Source organism: Pristiophorus japonicus, chromosome 7 (assembly GCF_044704955.1).
Source record: "Pristiophorus japonicus isolate sPriJap1 chromosome 7, sPriJap1.hap1, whole genome shotgun sequence".
NCBI classification, from domain to species: domain Eukaryota; kingdom Metazoa; phylum Chordata; class Chondrichthyes; family Pristiophoridae; genus Pristiophorus; species Pristiophorus japonicus.
In genome coordinates this window covers 179,752,637-179,773,374 of record NC_091983.1, presented here as the reverse complement: position 1 = coordinate 179,773,374, position 20,738 = coordinate 179,752,637, and the positions used below count along the sequence as shown (strand labels likewise).

General features: G+C 43.2%; 1 protein-coding gene across 4 annotated transcripts in view; it reads left to right on the top strand.

Annotated features, from left to right (window-relative positions):
* ascc3 (activating signal cointegrator 1 complex subunit 3) overlaps positions 1-20,738 on the top strand; it is a 777,147-nt gene that overhangs the window by 740,067 nt on the left and 16,342 nt on the right. For all 4 annotated transcript variants that reach the window (XM_070885599.1, XM_070885602.1, XM_070885601.1 and 1 more), the window contains exons 38-39: positions 9,655-9,806; positions 14,498-14,648. In XM_070885599.1, the coding sequence (XP_070741700.1) occupies positions 9,655-9,806; positions 14,498-14,648 (303 nt within the window). The remainder of the gene's footprint in view (positions 1-9,654; positions 9,807-14,497; positions 14,649-20,738) is intronic.

Sequence of the window (20,738 nt, the reverse complement as noted above, 5' to 3'; positions counted from 1 at the left end):
GTGGTCAGAAGATTGGGGAATTAACAGTATTGAGGGCAGCATGGGACTTGGGTTTCATTAATCCATCAGTTAATCATTTATTTTATGTTGCATTATCTATGTATAAAGAATCCATATTACTTTTGAAACAATGTATTTATTTATCACCAAAGACTTTGGGCTCAATTTTCCCCAGTGCCCTTTTTTTGGCGTATTTCAAAAGTTACGCCGGTTTATTTTGGCCCCGACTACTCCAAAAAAAAAAACTTGAAAGTTTCCCCATTCTAATTTTTTTAATTGGCGCCACGCAGCCTGTCCTTTAGCTTCGGGGGAGTGGGGGGGGGGGTGGAGCCTAATGTCTGCACTGAAAAAAGGATGCCCCCCTTCTGCGCATGCGCGGGGGGGGGAAAAAAAGACATTTTTTACGTGAAAGCTATGGGCGTGCATGCTCAGTACACCTCCCGGTCTGCATTCGGTCATTTTTAAAGAGCCAGTTGTGTGTGCGAACTGTGAGAGAACTTTAATTCTTAGTGGAAAAAATCAGAGCCGCAATATGCAATGCGGCTTAAGGACCAAGAATTTCTCGAGCAAGTGGAGGCACTAGATACTGTAATTGAGGCCAAATGGCACGAGCTGGACACCAGCAGAGGTCAAATAAAAGTTTCACCAAAAGAAATGAAGAAACGCTGGAACCAACTTGCAGAAGATTACTGTGCAATGGTGAACACCCCGAGGTCTGGATGCCAGTGCAAAAAGAAGTGGCAGGACCTTGGTCAAGTAGTTAGTGTAAGTAATATTTTCATTTATTCACTGGAATTGCAATTGTAAATTTGAGCATCTGTATGTCCCACTCAGCAGAAAGACACCCCCTCTAAAAAGTTATATTTTCATCTTTGCAGAGGAAGGTGGCACACAACAAAAGAGAGAACTCGGAACAGGAGGAGGCCCGGCAATTCTGCACTTTATGTAGTCATTCCTCCAGGCATATAGTGCAGCAGTCACCTGCAGAATGCAGACATGTGTTGAATGTTGAGAAATGGCTCCCACATCCCCAGTTGTGGCCTGGAATGATCCAGATGCATAAAATGAAAGTGCAGCTGTAACGTTTACTTCAACTGACAAAGCAGTCCTCCTGACGCTTCTAGGGTGCAAGTCAGCTTTTATTAACTCACAGATCTCGGTTACAACTTCTTTGCAGAAACACAGACTTCTCACACAGTCTGCCTCACTCAGGTGCATGTATGAACGCCTGTCTCGATATATCCGATGTGGGTAAGGCCTCCTGCCCATCATCCTACGTGCTCTGAGGTTCCTCGTGATGATGTCTAATCAGTCTTCTCCTCCGCAGCTCATGCAGAAGGCTTGTACGAGGTATGGCATTGTCAATATTGCCCCCATAGCTTTGCAAGAAGCTCAAAATATCATCATCATAGCCAGTCCCTCGGAATCAAGGAAGACTTGCTTCCACTCTTAGCATGAGTTCTTAGGTGGCTGGACAGCCCAATACGAGAACCACAATCTCTGTCACAGGTGGGACAGATAGTCGTTGAGGGAAAGGGTGGGCAGGGAGCCTGGTTTGCCGCACGCTCCTTCCACTGCCTGCGCTTGATTTCTGCATGCTCTCGGCGACGATACTCAAGGAGCTCAGCGCCCTCCCGAATGCACTTCCTCCAGTTAGGGCAGTCTATGGCCAGGGATCCCCAGGTGTCAGTGGGGATGTCGCACTTTATCAGGGAGGCTTTGAGGGTGTCCTTGTAACGTTTCCTCTGCCCGCCTTTGGCTCGTTTGCCATGGACGAGTTCCAAGTCGAGCACTTGCTTTGGGAGTCTCGTGTCTGGCATGCGAACTACGTGGCCTGCTCAGCAGAGCTGATCAAGTGTAGTCAGTGCTTCAATGCTGGGGATGTTGACCTGGACGAGGACACTAGAAACATAGAAACATAGAAAATAGGTGCAGGAGTAGGCCATTTGGCCCTTCGAGCCTGCACCACCATTCAATGAGTTCATGGCTGAACATGCAACTTCAATACCCCATTCCTGCTTTCTCGCCATACCCCTTGATCCTCCTAGTAGTAAGGACTACATCTAACTCCTTTTTGAATATTTGAACGTTTGTGCGTCTGTCCTCCCAGGGGATTTGCAGGATCTTGCGGAGACATTGCTGGTGGTATTTCTACTTCGACTTGAGGTGTCTACTGTACATGGTCCACGTCTCTGAGCCATACAGGAGGGCGGGTATTACTACGGCCCTGTAGACCATGAGCTTGGTGACAGTTTTGAGGGACTGGTCTTCAAACACTCTTTCCCTCAGGTGGCCGAAGGCTGCACTGGTGCACTGGAGGCGGTGTTGGATCTCGTCGTCGATGCCTGCTCTTGTTGATAGGAGGTTCCTGAGATAGGGGAAGTGGTCCACGTTGTCCAGGGCCACACCGTGGATCTTGATGTCTGGGGGGCAATGCTGTGCGGCGAGGACAGGCTGGTGGAAGACCTTTGTCTTACTAATGTTTAGTGTAAGGCCCATGCTTTCATATGCCTTGGTAAATACGTCGACTATGTCCTGGAGTTCAGCCTCTGTGTGTGCACAGACGCAAGCATCATCTGCGTACTGTAGCTCGATGACAGAGGTTGGAGTGGTCAAAGCACTCACACCTTCTTTCCTTTCTCTTCCCCCCACCCCCAAGGTCGACGCCCTAGTATGAACCACACCCTGGTCTACGCATGCACAATGGGCTTGCTTAGAACAATAAAGAAACGAAGTCTAATGCAATTCTTTAATTAATTTTTGATTTTTTTCCAAAGTACCACACCACCACCGAATGTCTCCTCACCAGGCTCGAGCGTCGGCCGGCAGAATCGCTCCCTCACCCAGACACGGGCTCGCCATCCACCCGCCTCGGGCTTCTTTTGAAGCTGAGCCCCTGTGTCCGGGCGAGGGAGCGATTCTGCCGGCCGACGCTCAAGTCCGGTGAGGAGACGTTTGGTGGTGGCGTGGTACTTTGGGGAAAAAAATCAAAAATTAAGGAATTGCATTAGACTTCCAGTTTTTTCCTTTTGACTTTGAAAAAATTAAGCATATTCTTTGCCTTCTTGACTCTCTCCAAAACTTCGCCTAAAAACAATGCGGTCTTTCTGCGCCAATTTTTTTAATGTGCGCTGGTTTTTCTTAAATGCCCAGAAGGTTTTTTGGGAGTGGTCACATACGCCGTCCTAGGAAAAATGTAAGTTGGCCAAACTTGCATAAATGTGAAAAACTGGCGCAGACATCCGGTTACGCCAAAAAAACGAACCTAAAAAAATCGTTACTAACTGAGTTACGCTGGCGCAGAAACTTTGGGGAAACTTGGAGATTTTAATTTACACTAAAAACAGCAGCACACGCCAAAAAAACGGCGCAGATAACAGGGGAAAATTGTCTGTAATTCCCCTCTCCCGTTATTGTCAAAAAGTTTGAGCTCAAACATGGTACCTACTATCAAGGAAACTCCCCCTCGCCCACTATTGGCATGGAACTTAAATATGGGACTGGCACTACCACCTAGGAATTCTGTCATGCCCGCCCATCATTCAGGGAACTTGGAAGCATCACTCTCTCTTTCCTCTCTCCTTCCCACCTCGCCACTTCCTTCCCATCACTTCAATAAAAATAAAAACACCAAAATCTTATTACTAACTGACTGTGAGCTAACTGATGTATTATGAGGTTTTTTTTGCAATAATCAGTTTCAGAAGTTTCTACCTCAATTCCTGACTGCTGGTGACAAGTGTGACATGTGATATTTTCTTTAAAATTATATATTAGCATTATTCTTGCATGTTGTACGAATCAGTTTTCATATTTCACCTTTATTTCAAATATAACATGCTTGTGATACAGACAACACAATAAGAACACAATAGGAACAGGAGTAGGACATACGGCCCCTCGAGCCTGCTCCGCCATTCAATAAGATCATGGCTGATCTGATCACAGACTCAAGCTTCATTTCCCTGCCCACTCCCCATAACCCCTTATCCCCTTATCGTTTAAGAAACTGTCTATTTCGGTCTTAAATTTATTCAATGTCCCAGCTTCTGCACTCTCTGAGGCAGCAAATTCTACAGATTTACAACCTTCTGAGAGAAGAAATTTCTCATCTCTGTTTTAAATGGGCGGATCCTTATTCTAAGATCATGCCCTCTAGTTCTAGTCTCCCCCATCAGTGGAAACATCCTCTCTGCATCCACCTTGTCAAGCCCCCTCATAATCTTATACGTTTCGAGAAGATCACCTCTCATTCTTCTGAACTCCAATGAGTAGAGGCCCAACCTACTCAACCTTTCCAAATAAGTCAACCCCCCATCTCCAGAATCAACCTAGTGAACCTTCTCTGAACTGCCTCCAAAGCAAGTATATCCTTTTCTAAATATGGAAACCAAAACTGCACGCAGTATTCCAGGTGTGACCTCACCAATACCCTGTATTGCTGTAGCAAGACTTCCTGCTTTTATACTCCATCCCCTTTGCAATAAAGGACAAGATTCCATTGGCCTTCCTGATCATACTACCCTTTTGTGTTTCATGCACAAGTACCCCAGGTCCCGCTGTACTGCAGCACTTTGCAATCTTTCTCCATTTAAATAATAACTTGCTCTTTGATTTTTTTCTGCCAAAGTGCATGACCTCACACTTTACAACATTGTACTCCATCTGCCAAATTTTTGCCCACTCACTTTGCTGACTTTGCGATTGGGTTTTCGGCGCGATTTGACCCCCCGCAGCGAAAACCCGGTCGGCAGGATCCTCGGTCACCTCTTTGCGGCGGCGCTTTCACGTAGCGCCAGGAGAGGAGCACCGACGTGAAACGATGTGCAATGCCATGGATTGCATTACCGTCGTACTTTCAGCTCTCTGGGGACCCGTATGCCACGTCCAGAATACCAATAGGGTCAAACCTATCGGTGCCGCCCTGCCAGTAGTGGTAAGTATGAAGACCGAAGAAAGGTAAGTTAAAGTTTTTATTTTTTAGTTATTTCTCAGCGATTTAATCGTTTTTTGAATGTTTTTTGCTATTTTTCCCCCCACTCCCAAGGCCTCTCTCACACCGCTACCGGCCCCGGACTAAAGTTGCCGAAACACGCGGTTTGCGCCGCAAATCCTCGTGCAATGCCGACTTTACCGAGACGTAAAGGCCGAAAGTTAGGCCTAACTAACGGTAACGCAGCGAAAACAGTAATTTTGGCATAAAACTACCATTTTTGCTGAAAACCGAAAATCTAGCCCTATACCTTTTTATGAAGCCCAGGATCCCGTAAGCCTTTTTAATTGCTTTCTAAACCTGCCCTGCCACCGTCGATGATTTATGTACACGTGCCCCTAGGTCTCTGTGCTCATGCACCCCTTTTAAGATTGTACCATTTAGTTTGTATGTCCTCTCCTCATTCTTTCTACCAAAGTATATCACTTCACACTTTTCTGCATTAAATTTCATCTGCCACGTATCCCCCCATTCCACTAATCTGTCTATGTCTTTCTGAAGTCTGTCACTCTCCTCACTGTTCACTATAGTTCTAAGTTTTGTGTCATCTGCAAATTTTGAAATTGTACTCTGTACACCCATGTCCAAGTCATTAATATATATCAAGAAAAGCAGTCGTTCTAGTACCGCCCCTGGGGAACACCACTGTATACCTTTCTCCAGTCCAAAATACTACTCTCTGTTTCTTGTCACTTAGCCAATTACATATCCATGCTGCAACTGTCCCTTTTATTCCGTGAGCTTCAACTTTGCTGGCAAGCCTATTATGTGGCATTTTGTTGAATGCCTTTTGAAAATTGGTCATAGCAGCCAGGAAACCCAAAAATGCAGGTAACCTGGAGATCCTGCCGAATTTAACAGCAGGACCTCATTTAAATGTTTTGTTTCCATTTCCCAGCCGGCAAACAGACAGATTGAGAGGCTGTCTGGCTGCCGTATGGGAAGGCCTGTAGCATCAGGAGAGAAGGTAGGAAGAGATCGGAAAGGCCGGGGGGAAGGGAGATCAGAAAAGTCTTGCAAAAATCAGAAAGACAGAGATTGGAGACCTTTAAAAGGTTGGAGAAGATTGGAGGTCGTGAGGTGGTGGGCGAGATTGGATCGCGGGGGGTGGGGGGAAACAGTTTAGATTGGGGAAGATTGGAGGTCCTGGGGCAGTGGGGGATCGGATTGTGGGGAGGGAAACCGGTTAGCTTGGAGGGTTGGGTGGGGGGAAGCACTCCTACTCCTCCTTGCCCACAAATCAGTTTTGGAAAGGCACTTACCTGATCGATTCGGCCATTCTCGCCTTTTCAGGTATTAAAAGTAAAACGCTGCTGAAATTTGAGGCATGCAGCCTCATTAAACTATTTAAATGACGGTCCCGCCTCTGGAGAGCAGATTAGTCGCCTGCTCCCCCCCCAAATCGCCTCCATTAAAACTGGAAGTGGGTGGGTCGGGATGGGGTTTTTATGGATTATCCAGCATTTATAATGAAGAACTTGATTATTCTAGTTGCCCCTCATATTTGCAAATTTTGAGTCAGGCAAATTTCACAGTATGTTTAAAATTTAGGCCATCACAAAAGAATGTTGCAAAAAGTCTAAATTCACTTTCAATATTCAACTTATTTTAACCTTAAACATTTCCGCCCTTTACAGTCTGGATGAAGTCCAGTAAACTCTATGTATGATCCTACATCAGGGCTCACTTCTTTAGTTGCCAGAGCAATCTCAACCTTACTCCCTTCCATTTCTTCAGAGGAATGTTCAGACATAAATCTATTCCCAAGTTTCTGTCGCTCCACTTGGAATCTAAAGTCCATCTTAAGCTGTACGATTCTGACCAGATCACAATTTCCAAGAATCGTTTGGTGCAGAAGCCTTTCTGATCTGTCCTAAAGCATGTGATAATTGTAGAAATCTGTGTGAATAAGAACAATCTCTTAAGCTGTTTAAAAGATTTTAGAACCCTACTTCCATGTAAATTGTTTGCAACTATCAACCCTTTTTCATCCAGTGTTTAAACCAGAATGGCTTTATCCTAAGTTTATTTCACACAGACACATTGTGAGACCAGTGAAGCTTACTGTTTTATTTTTTCTGTTTTTTCTCTAAACACAATTAAACTCTGATTTACCTCACCTTGCACAGCTCTGCAGCAAACAATGAATTACACTCTAACCCAAAACTCTCTTTACTTATTAACAATTAGATTTTGTGGCAGCAGAACAATAAATTGTGCATTACATGATAAACACCCCTTTCCTTATAAACATATCATGAAATTTATCATGGGAGATCTGCGAGTAATAGAACCGTAGAAGTTTACAGCGCAGAAAAGAATCCATTGTGCACATTGTATGTGTGCCAGCTCTTTGCTAGAACAATGCAAAACTAAATTCACTGCCCTACTTTCTCCCCATAGCCCTGTATTTCCCACTCTTTCAAATATTTATCTATTTTTCCCTTAAAAGATGTAATGGTCTCTGCATTATCCAGTTCCCATTATAAAGCATTCCATATTCCAATAACTCTCTGCATATAGAAATATTGTGCATGATCCCGCTCATTATTCTCTTAGTGACAACTTGAAATTAATGATCCCTCATCACTGACTTCTCAACTAAAGGAAATGCTCTTTCCCTATTCACCCTATAAAACCCCTTCATGTTATTCAAAATATCTTTCAAATATCCACTTAACCTTTTCTTGTCCAGTGTAAATAGTCCCAGTAACTAAAGCCTATAGTTTCCCATCCCTGGCATCTTTGTGGCAAATCTACACTATATGCTCTCTATGGCTTTAATATCCTTTCTATAATGTGGAGCCCAAAACTATACACAACACTCCAATGTTATGTACAAATTTATCATTACTTATTTGCTCTTGCACTCATGCCCCTGTTTATAAACCAGAAAATGCTGTTGGCCTTTTCATGACTTTATCTACCTGCACCTGCACCTGCACCTCAGGTAATTAAATAGTTGAGTCCCTGGAACTCCCTGTTCATTTATACACTTCAAGGTGTTTCCATTTGTGTGTATGCTTTCATTCCTATTTTTCCCAAGAAAATGTGTTTCTTCACAGTTTGGCCATGAGGCCACATTAAATTGCATCTGCCATCTGCCTATCCATTCTGCGCACCTGTTTATGTCCTCTTGAAGTCTTTCACAGTTTCAAATATAATATAGTGCATGCCAACTTCCTATCTCACTCTGAATCATAGGACAATTTATTCTAACCTTACACAAATTTACTAGGTAAATGTATTCTATCATATCTGATTGGGTCAATCTTCCCACCCAAGTGATCCCCAGTTCTGACTTCCACATTCTTGAGAGCTACTAGACAACAGGCAAGCAAGTTGAAACAAACAAAAAAAAAACAACTGAGCAAGTCAGCCATAAAGGTAGAAAATTTCAACTTTTTAGCAATAGTTATTCCAATTAGGATACATTGAACTTTCTGCCTCTGTATTTATTTCTCTTTCTGATGCATGCAAAGCAGTCCAAGAAAAATGCTGCATGCTTCAGCTCCCCCTCTCAAAGAACTGAGGCAACTGAAAATCCAGGACAAACTTTCTGATCAGGCCTTCAATCAGGTTGAGAGTAATATACCCAACCGTTAAATGTACTGACCCACACCTGTGTGATAATATCCAGGATGTAAAAAAAATAGTACTGCCAAGATACTTGGCACAAAGCCTTCTGACCAAGCTAAATTAGGAAGAAACAAATAAAGATTCGGAAATAGCCTCAGAATGCAGCTACAAATCTTAATATAGGGCACTTTTAATCTACTACCATAAATAGTACACCCTCGCAATCCTGGACACCTGTTTTATATGGGCGGGCAGATGACTTGCAAGCTATTAACCCAGCACAAAATGGGTAGAAATTTAATGTAATTGATCTGCACTCATTTTTTCCAAACGAGTGAGTCCACTTCACGCCCGTTAATCAGACATGACAAATCATAAAATCTACCTGTACTTGTCTTGTGGCACTTGGCCACAATATCTGAAATTGAAAATTTATGCTTCAGACTGAATTTTGTTCATTGTTGGTAAGATATCTATGGTGTGTGAAGTAGGCCTTTATTCAGGGAAGAAGATACTATAACATGAGTTATTTTACATCACAATAAAGATGCTGGCTTCTGACAAATATTTATTTTAAATTGTGGAGAAATTTGCACGAGTACCAAACATGAGAAGTGATAAAGTCAAGGCATCATAACTTTCCTCAGTGGAGATAATAGAAGTGAGTGAGATTATCTCTGAATTGAAGCTTCAGGCACTTGGACTTGGGGAGCGAACAGGGGTATTGCTTGGGAGGAGTGGAAGCACCACAGTCATAATGGTTTGGGTTAAGTCATGTACATGCATCAGAGCTGCTGTCATTGGAACAATTCAGGCATCAAACAAGGAGCAAAAACTCCAGAACGGCAACAAAATTTGTATAATGTGCTCAAATACTGCTCACTGTACTGATATTTACTGTTATTTATTAAGTTAAGTGCTTCTAGGCAATACCTCGGTTTTAATAGAAATCATGGAATCAAAAGGTCACCCATTGGCTTGTTATCAATCTCTTGTTATCCTCAAATCTAACATAATGTGTTCGAGATCACACATTGTTACTTAATTGATGTATTTCTGTCTTCCCTATCTCCTTTATTTAGGCTATGCTGGATGTGGCAGCAAACAATGGCTGGCTTGTTACAGCACTGAACATAATCAACCTGATTCAAATGGTGATTCAAGGCAGATGGGTACACGACTCCTCTCTGCTCACCCTGCCAAACATTGAGCAACAACACCTCTACCTCTTCAGGTATTCACTACAGCTACTTATTCTGCGCTTTTTAAATTAACTCTCTTAATATCTGGGACAAATCATCATCTTAAAAAGCATCATTGATCTTTTTATTCATTGCAGCTACATTAAGAATGTGATATGGTTAATGGACATGCTGAGGAGCCTCTTGCTGTTTCCTTTTGTATATAAGGGTTCTAACTATAGAAGGAGGAGCAGCATACACCAGAGAAATTAAAAGCAACAAAGTTAACATAACCATGCCTTTTAACTCGTCTGCTTTTGGATAATAAAGGCTTAAGCAAACAAGTACTGTATCCGCACACAAATGAAATGCTGGCAATCTAAAACGATTCTTGGAATATTATTTGTTTCGTCTGAACTCTTAAGTGAATGTATGTATGTCTGGTGATCACTAGTAATGAAAACTTTTTAACAAATCCCATTAGAAATTCTCTGGGGATCAAGCTTTGAAGAGATTAGCTGTGATTTGTATCAAATACTTACACCTCCCATAGCCATATGTGTATCTCTTGCCCTGGCTATATAAAACTGGAACAGTTTGCAGACAAGATAAACAGATTGTCTCTTCTGCTGTGCAAAAACTGTAGGTAGCGAGAATGTTATTTAAAAGGAGGTGTTAACAGTGACGTTTCGTATTAACATGTCTGTTAACATGTTCCAAGGATGGTCACACAATAATCTGAGATTCTATTCTTGGATGAACCTGCTTTACAATTATAATCCAGTTTGATAATAAATCCTACGAGTGTTACAAAGGGGCATAGACAGATTCACTGAGTGAGCAAAACTGTGGCAGATGGAATTCAATGTGGGGAAAGTGTGAGGTTATCCACTTTGAATCTAAGAATGACAAATCAAAATATTTTCTTAATGGTGGGAGACTAGGAGCTGTGGAGGAGCAAAGGGATTTAGGTGCCCATGCACACAAATCACTAAAAGTTAGTGCACAGGTACAAAATGTAATCAAGAAGCCTAATGGAATGCTGGCCTTGATCTCAAGGGGGTTGGAATACAAAAGTGAGGAAGTTATGCTTCAGTTGTACAGAACGTTGGTGAGACCCCATCTGGAGTATTCAGGAAAGAGATACTGGCCTTGGAAGGAGTACTGCACAAATTCATCAGAATTATACCTGATCTTAAAGGTTTAAATTATGAGGACAGTCTGCACAAACTTGTCTTATACTATTTTGAGTTTAGAAGGTTAAGGAATGATCTAATTGAGGTGTTTAAAATGATAAAAAGGATTTGATAGGGCAGAAACAGAGAAACAATTTCCTCTGGTGGAGAATCCAATCAAGGGGGTACAATCTTAAATTTAGAGCTAGGCAATTTAGGAGTTAAATCAGGAGGCACTTTTTCCACACAAAGGGCAGTGGAAATCTGGAACTCCTCCACCCCCCGTTCGCCCGCCCCCATCCCAAAAAGGTCGCAGATGCTGGGTCAATTGAAATTTTCCAGACTGAGATCAATAGATTTTTTATTCAGTAAGGGTATCAAAGGATTTGGAACAAAGGTGACAAATGGAGTTGAGGTACAGATCAGCCATGATCTAATTGCATCGCGGAACAGGCTTGAAGGGCTGATTGGGCTATTCCTGTTCCTATGTCAGTGTATGAAGTTAAATTCCCTTCAAAAAGGAAAGCAATGTTGTGTTAAAAAACCTGAAGCAATTCTCTTCAGTGATGAGATGCAGTACTGTGCAACATTGATGCTTTTTACATCTTGGCCACACAGTACTTTTCCAGACATTCAGTCTCTGGGAGATTTGATATCTTGTATTTTGCCGCCTTCCTCCTCCTTATTTTGGTGTTTCCTCTCCTATTCTTTACACCTCTAACCTGCCAATGCATCACAAGAGCAGACAGATGACCTGGTTACCTGTTTCTGCCAACACTGCTCTTGGAACCTGTATGTATGTAAACCTGTAAATACCATGTCTAAACACCAGAGGGCTTATCCCCTGGAGTCCCAAGGGAGAGCATCTGTATATAAGGAGGCTTCACAGGATGGAGAGGCACTCTGAGATCTGTACTAAAGGACTATGGTCACACCTTACTTTGAGCTTACAGTACCCACTCTGACTCTTTATTCAAGACATAACAGAACCAGTGTTCAGAATTATTTGATAGGACACCAGAGTGAATCGCTTGATGATTCCCTTCTCGTCCTCCCTTTGGCACCAACTCTCTATGTCAGGGCTGAGATCAGCAACTGATCTATGTGAGCAAGTACAGAGGCAAACCTGCCCTTTCCCTCGCTAATCAACCAGGCAACACATTGAGCCCAAGTTTCCACAAGAAAAAAATCCTCGGTATTCTCCACCTACCTGTAGGTCCTGTGGCCCTCGGCGCAGTCAGCACGAGCTGTGGGGGGGCGGAGCCAGGTCCCGGCGCTGAAAACAGTGCCGGGACCTCTGCACATGCACGCTACTGTCGGCACGCAAGTGCAGTAGCTCCAGGCGCCGAACTGTGTGGGAGGGGCCCGAAGTACGCAGCCCCTACCCCTGGCTGAATGGCCTCACTGAGGCTGCGTCAATGAGGCTCCTCCCACGGCCAGCTCCTGCTCCCGCCCCCTTCCCCCGACCAGACCCGACACTCGCTTCCCCCCCCCCCCACCCGCCGACCAGACCCGACCCGACACCCGCTCCCCCCCGCCCCGACCCGAGACCCGACACCCGCTCCCCGACCCGAGACCTGACACCCGCTCCTCCCCGCCCCGACCCGCTCCCCGACCCGAGACCTGACACCCGCTCCCCCCCGCCGACCAGACACCCGCTCCCCCCCGCCGACTAGACCCGACCCCGACACCCGCTCCCCGCCGCCGCCGCCCCGACCCGACACCCGCTCCCCCTCCCCCCCCCCACGCCGCCCCGACCCGACACCCGCTCCCCCTCCCCCCCCCCACGCCGCCCCGACCCGACACCCGCTCCCCCTCCCCCCCCCCACGCCGCCCCGACACGACACTCGCTCTGCCGCCCCGACACGACACCCACTCCCCCCCCCCCCCCCCTTCCACTGACCCGACCCGCGCTCCTGTTCCCTGACCCGACCCCCCCCCCCCGCTCTCTCTTCTCCCCCCCCCCCCCCCCCCCCGCTCTCTCTCTCTTCTTCCCCCCCCTCTCTCCCTCTCTCCCTCTCTCCCCCTCCCCCTCCCCGGGAACGAACGGCTGAAGCACTTTCACACAGGTAGGAAGATGGTTTATTTAATCTTTTCTTGGCTTATAAATGTTTATTCAGGTTGGATTTATTTGTATAATATTTGTAGAAGTGTAAATAAGGATTTATTGTCAAATTTAATGAGTTCCCCTCCCCCCCCCTCGTTCTGGACGTCTAATTTGTAACCTGCGCCTGATTTTTAATGTGTAGAACAGGTTTTTTCAGTTCTACAAAAATCTTCACTGGCTCCATTCTACTTTAGTTTGGAGTACATTTTCACTGTGGAAACTTTCAAATCAGGCGTCAGTGGCCGGACACGCCCCCTTTTGAAGAAAATATTCTGTTCTAAACTAGAACTGTTCTACCTGACTAGAACTGCAGAAAAAAAAATGTGGAGAATTGCGATTTCTAAAATAGTCCCTTCTCCACCAGTTGCTCCTAAAAATCAGGCGCGAATCATGTGGAAACTTGGGCCCATTATGTTGATACTATTGCAAAGTCAGTAACTAACTTTTCCCATTTCCTTTGTTGATGGAATATTACCGATGCATCACAAGAGCAGACAGATGATCTGGGTCAATTTAAAAGGGGGAAAAAGAAAGATTTACAAAAGAGATATATATCTATGTGACAGGTATCATTGTGTAAGTGGATGAGACACGCTTAAGTCAGTTTTTGTCTGCAGTAACACAAGGCCAAGGTGTAAAGCTAAATTGAAATAGGTGTAGCGACATATTGCATCAATTGTGGCATAATGTCCGCCTCCTAGTAGGGAGGCTCTGCTAAGGTTTGGGCCTGTTGAACCTTACAAGCTGCCTGCCAAGCTATTCTGCCTAAGATTTGAACTCCCCTGCAGGAATATTTTATATTTTAACTGAAAATTCACCTGAGGTAGTCATTGTATTTGTTTCAGACAAATGTAAAAGATATATATGCCTTGGAAGGAGTGCAGTGCAAATTCACCATAATGTTACCAGGGTTCCATGGGTTAGATTATGAGGTGAGATTACATAAACTAGGCTTGTATTCCCTGGAATAATGAAGGTTGAGTCATGATTTGATTGAGGTTTTTAGGATTTTGAAAGGAATTGATAGGGTAGGTAGAAACTTTTTTCACTGGTGCAGTTGTCTAGGACTAGGGTCTATAACTGTAAAATCAGAGCCAAACCATTCAGGAGTGAAGTTAGGAGACATTTCTTCACTCATTGGGTGATAGAAGTGTGGAATGCTCTCCCACAATAATTTTAAATCTGAGATTGATAGATTTTTGCTACCTAAAGACATAAAGGGATATGGAGCCAAGTTGAGTGGATGGTGTTAGGATTCAGATCAGCCATGATCTCACTGAATGGCAGAACAGGCTCGAGGGGCTGAATGGCCTAGTCATGTTCCTCTGTTTCAGACAATTGCTCTTGCTACTTAAATGTTTACATTTTCAACTAGCTTGTAAAAGTGGTTTGTGAACCAGAAGTCCCAAGTTGAGTGTGTGTTATTTTAATCTTAAATATATGTGCCAATTTCTTTTGTTAGGAAATGGAATGCAGGCAGAAGGAAAAGCAGCTCAAAAGGTTATAAGGGTCCTGTTGAATGTCTTCCTGAATTGATTGCTGCATGTGAATGGAGAGAGGACATATTTCATTCCATGGTCGCTGATGAACTGCAGCCTGCACAGATTTCCCAGGTAACCTGCATTTTCAACCACCCCTTTTTTAAACTTTTTTGTTGCTTTATTAATTTCTCTTTTTTATTTAAACTCCTAACATATGTTTACTAGTATTTTAAGGGCCATTGACAGATGTGCTCATCTCTCACAGCTGTGTGAATCAGCATTCATTCTTTCTTGAAATTGGCTTAAGAAAATCAGCTTCACTGCTGTTTTTAGCCAAACAAAATCTTTTTTAAAAGCTGCTCTCAGCTCCTTAGAGGGACAGTGGATGCAAAAAAGACTGAAGAAACTCTAAGAAAAGTCTCTTAATGGTTTTTTTTTCCAACAAACAGGATATAAAAAAGTAAAGCTTACCTGTTCTGTCCAAGCAGCAAACCATAACATCAACATGAGAAGTGCATCCCATTTCAGTTCCCACCTCAGCCATCCTTGGTCCACTCTGAGTGAGACTGCTCAGTGTGGGTAGTCGGGTGCTGTAGAAGCTGACTTGAGACTGCTGAAATTTATTGCACTTAAAAGTCAAAGTGAGAGGAGACTTCCAATTCATCTGTCTGGAGTGGATTCAAACTTAGGACCCAGAGATGAAAAGACAGTGTGCTTAACCTACTGCATCACCCAGTCCCCCAGGCACAACATTTATAAAAAATGGTTTTGGTAAAGACCTCCATAATGAGGAAAAAAACACCAGTCATTAGCTATGTCGTTCCTGTGAGATACGTGAAATTTATAAATGCAGAGTTCATCAGAGTAAACATGCCACATTTGACATCGGTGTATTTGAGACAAGTCGATGAGTGCATGGAGCTTCGTGGGTCCCACATCGGTGTTTGTAGTCAATATGAGTAACGTGAGGTTGAAATCTCAGTCTCTGCACTATCATAAGTAAAATATATAGCTTAGAGAAGAATGAGAAAAGGAGCTAGATAGGACAAAACATTGTAAGTTGAACTAATATAACAGATGTGAATTGTAATATTTGCAAATATCAAACTTTAAAAAAAAATGTTCTGTTGTATTGAATTTCTATTTTGGAGAAAGTATTCATATTTTTAAAGATTTGTTTAATAAATATTAGGATCTTTTAAACTTTGAATGTGAGCACAAAGCAATTATAGGAGTCATAACAATTTTGAAAAGTAACCATTTAAGATATTACTAATTACTAGTTGGTAAAATGTTTACAAGTATAGCTTTCGTCAACTAAATTAACTAATGTTCACAAACAAAGCAATAACACATTACCCAAACAGGCAGCACACAAGAGCTTCAAGGCTCTGTCTGGTTGGTCCACTACCACATGGCAGGCAAGGCGAGGATAATCCTGTTGTGGGAAAAATGTGCCAGCAATACCTAAAAACAAAGCAAATATAAATAACTAACAATATACATGGCACAAACAAAATCCCCAAGCACCATGATGTTTGTGCTGTAAGCAGAAGCTAGGAAAAAATAAATTTTGCTTGGAAATAAGAGTGTACTCATTTCAGAAAATGATTAATATTGTTTTTATTTTAAATTGTTATTGTAGCCTGTTTATCGTGAAAGTTATTTGGATCTGAAATTTATTCCACAATCTGCCTCTGCCAGTTGGCACGGCAATCACAGCTAAAACATATAAAAAAATTATTCTAGAAATTAGTGGGTTTAAAGCATCAATTTAAGTGCTAATTGCAGTCGTAATGAGAAAAGGCAGTCATCACTGTGAGATTTGCATCTGTTCTGCCATCAGTATGCTCTGAACGGCTGGCGACCGGCAGAAGATTTGGCAGCTAATTAAATAATTGCATGCGGGGAGGTGTTCTCATCTGATTCAAATGATGAAGATTAATCCTCAGATAAATATGTTTTGCCCGTATTGAAATGTTTTAGCAGCCTCGGCTGCAATAGCCTAGTTTTTATTTTTAATCAAAAGGCAGCGACTATCTAAGAGCTTTGTGGTATATTTAAGCAATAAATTATCTTCTGTAGCTGCGTTAGGACAATAACACTTACACACACTGGTATCTTGACTGTTCTCCACACAAATAACACCAGTTGTGCCTTAATATTCAGGCAGCTAAGAGTCTTTTTTCAAAAGACAAATGTTTTGGCAGTGGAATTGAGATGTTTTTTTAAACGCCTCTATAAGCTGTTCGACCTGATCTCCCCAGTTGCCTTTGACAATGATGACATATCTTGAAATTTATTTTTAATTGTCTAGATGATTAACTTTTTGAGTCCTTAGTTTGTTGAAGTGTTGAAGTGTTTTTTAGTACTAAAGTATTTGCATCAAAGTTTTTTTTTGTAACATTTAGCAACAAATACTGCCATCTTCTGTGCTGAAAGACTGAGGAGGGTTGCTATCTCTTCATTGAGGATAGGGGGCATGGGCAGTGGTCACCTGCCTCACTATGAAGTGGGGATGGGAAAAGCTACTCTCTCCTGAAAAGGGCAAGGCAGCTGCCTATTCTGCCCTGAGGAGGCAAGGGACAGCTTCTATCTTCTTTAGGGAAAAAAAGAGGCATGTATGGAATAAATGTTTAATGTAATTCACTTCACAAAGATATTAAAATATTAACAATTTTATCAGTACATTAGATCATCTCTGTAAAATGTGTGTTATGTATTGAGGATCATTTTATAGAAAGGTGCATGTTGCAAAAAAGGGTGTTTTATTATACCAAAGTCAAAAGGTATATCTGAAACATGCAGTAATGAACAATAAGTCTTGCATTATTCAAGAATATCACATTGTCGCACCCAAATACAAAATTGAGAATTGTATGTTGGATTTTCCTGCAATTTTGATACAGATTAAATGATAAAACAAAATAACTTGTATTTATATAGTGCCTTTAACGTAGTAAAACATCCCAAGACGCTTCACAGGGGTGTTGGCCAACAGAATTTGACACCAAGCCACATAAATTAGGACAGATGAGGCAGTTTTTAAGCAGCGTCTTAAAGGAGGAAGAGAGGTTTAGAGAGGGAATTCCAGAGCTTGACTGCTGAAGGCACGGCCGCCAATGGTGGAGTGATTAAAATCAGGGATGAGCAAGAGGCCAGAATTGGAGGAGCGCAGATAAATCAGAGGGTTGTAAGGCTGGAGGAGGTTATAGAAATAGGTAGGAGCAAGGCCATGGAGGGATTTGAAAACAAGGATGTTAATTTTAAAATTGAGGCATTGCTTAACTGGGAACCAATATAGGTCAGTGAGCAGAGGAGTGATGGATGGACAGGACTTGGTCGAGTTAGGACATGGGCAGCAGAGTTTTGGATGACCTCAAGTTTACAGAATGTGGAAGATGGGAGGCCGGCAAGGAGAGTGCATTGGAATAGTCAAGTCTAGAGGTAACAAAGCAATGGATGAGGGTTTCAGCAGCGGATGAGCTGAGGCAGAGGCGGAGTCAGGCGATGTTACTGAGGTATTAAAAGATATTAAAATATTAACAATTTTATCAGTACATTAGATCATCTCTGTAAAATGTGTGTTATGTATTGAGGATCATTTTATAGAAAGGTGCATGTTGCAAAAAAGGGTGTTTTATTATACCAAAGTCATAAGGTATAATGATGTTACTGAGGTAGAAATAGGTGGCCTTAGTGATGACACGGATATGTGGTCGGAAGCTCGGGGCGAGTCAGTGCAGGGATTTAAGCGCATGAATGAGAATTTTAAATTTGTGGCATCGGGGCCCAGGAACCAATATAGGCAACTGGGGTGGAGGAATGATTGCCAAGTAGGGTGGGATGTGAGCAGCAGAGTTTTTGATGAGGTGAAGTAAATGGAATGTAGAGGATGGATGGCTGCCAAGAAAGCATTGGAGTAATCAAGTCTGGAGATGACAAAAGCATGAATGACAACTTCAGCAGCCGATGGGCTAAGATGTGGGGGGAGGTGGGCAATGAAATTACAGTTTTTGTGATGGAGAGTATATAGACTCGTAAACTCAGCGTGGGGCGAACAGAATGCCGAGGTTGCAAACAGATTAGTTCAGCCTGAAATAATGGCTGTGGAGGGAGGGAGGGGGCGATACAGTCAATGTCATAAGTACAGACAATGCTGGGGACGAAGACAATGGCATTGGTCTTTCTGAAATTTCACTGGAGGTAATTATGTCTCATCTGAGACTGGGTATCAGAAAAACAGTCTAAGAACACAGAGGCACTCGAGATATTGAGAGAGGTGGAGCTGAATTTCACCAGCATATGTGTGAAAGCTGCCCTATGTCTGCGGATGATGTCGCCAAAGAGCAGCATGTAGTTGAGTAAGGCGGGAGGCAAGGATGGATTCATATGGCGCTCACAAGGTCATGGTATGGGGTTGGGAAAAAAGCCATCATAAGAGATTCTCTAGCTGGGACCAGATAAGAATGAAACTAAGCGAAGGTAGTCGCACAATACAGGACTGTGAAGGAGAGGCATTGGAGGATGATAATGTGGTTGAGCTTGTTGAAGACCACGGAGAGGTCAGGAAGAATGAGGGGGGGATAATGATCGTGGTCACTGAGGTCATTGTTCATGACTTTGGTTTGGACCATTTCAGTGCTGTGGGGGGAACTCCTGATTGGAGGACTTCAAAGAGGGAGTTGTGGAAGAAATGGGCAAGGATTTGCGAGGCAGAAACATGTTCAAAGACCTTGGAGAGGAAAAGGAAATAGAAGATTGTCGAGGACTCAGAGAGGCTACAAGGAAATTCGGATAGGTTAAGCGAATGGGCTAAGGTTTGGCAGATGGAATACAATGTCGGAAAGTGTGAGGTCATCCACCTTGGGGAAAAAAACAGTAAAAGGGAATATTATTTGAATGGGGAGAAATTACAACATGCTGTGGTGCAGAGGGACCTGGGGGTGCATGAATCCCAAAAGGTTAGTTTGCAGGTGCAGCAGGTAATCAGGAAGGCAAATGGAATGTTGGCCTTAATTGCGAAAGGGATGGAGTACAAAAGCAGGGAGGTGTTGCTGCAACTGTATAAGGTATTGGTAAGGCCACACCTGGAGTACTGTGTGCCGTTTTGGTCACCTTACTTAAGGAAGGATATACTAGCTTTGGAAGGGGTACAGAGACGATTCACTAGGCTGATTCGAGAAATGAGGGGGTTAACTTATGATGATAGATTGAGTAGACTGGGTCTTTACTCCTTGGAGTTCAGAAGGATGAGGGGTGATCTTATAGAAACATTTAAAATCATGAAAGGGATAGACAAGATAGAGGCAGAGAGGTTGTTTCCATTGGTGGGGGAGACTAGAACTAGGGGGCACAGCCTCAAAATACGGAGGAGCCAATTTAAAACCGAGTTGAGAGAGAATTTCTTCTCCCAGAGGGTTGTGAATCTGTGGAATTCTCTGCCCAAGGAAGCAGTTGAGGCTAGCTCATTGAATGTTTTCAAGTCAAAGATAGATAGATTTTTAAGCAATAAGGGAATTAAGGGTTACGGGGAGAGGGCGGGTCAGTGGAGCTGAGTCCACGACCAGATCAGCCATGATCTTATTGAATGGCGGAGCAGGCTCGAGGGGCTAGATGGCCTACTCCTGTTCCTAATTCTTATGCTCTTAAGATGGAGCAGGAATTGGTGAGGACAGAGACGTCAAGGTGGGGTTTTGCTGATGGCGTGTGGGGGTGGGGGCGGGTGGAGCGGGGTTGAGATTGTCCTATGAGGAGAGATTGAGTAGTCTAGACCTATATTCTCTAGAATTTAAAAGAATGAGAGGTCATCTCATTAAAATATACACAATTCTTACAGGGCTTGACAGGGTAGCTGCAGGGAGGATGTTTCCCCCTGGCTGGGGAGTCTATAACCAGGGTTACAGTCTCAGAATAAGGGATCGGCCATTTAGGACTGAGATGAGGAGAAATCTGTTTACTCAGAGGGTGGTGAATCTTTCAAATTCTGTACTTCAGAGTGCTGTGGAAACTCAGTCTTTGAATATATTCAAGACAGAGATCGATAGATTTTTGGATATTACGGGGATAGTGCAGGCAAGTGAAGTTGAGGTAGAAGATCAGCCATGATCTCATTGAATGGCGGAGCAGGCTCAAGGGGTCAAATGGTCTAATCCTGCTCCTATTTCTTATACTTTTATGATGGCAGTTTTGAAAGGGAGGAGGGCAGTGCATGAGGAGAAA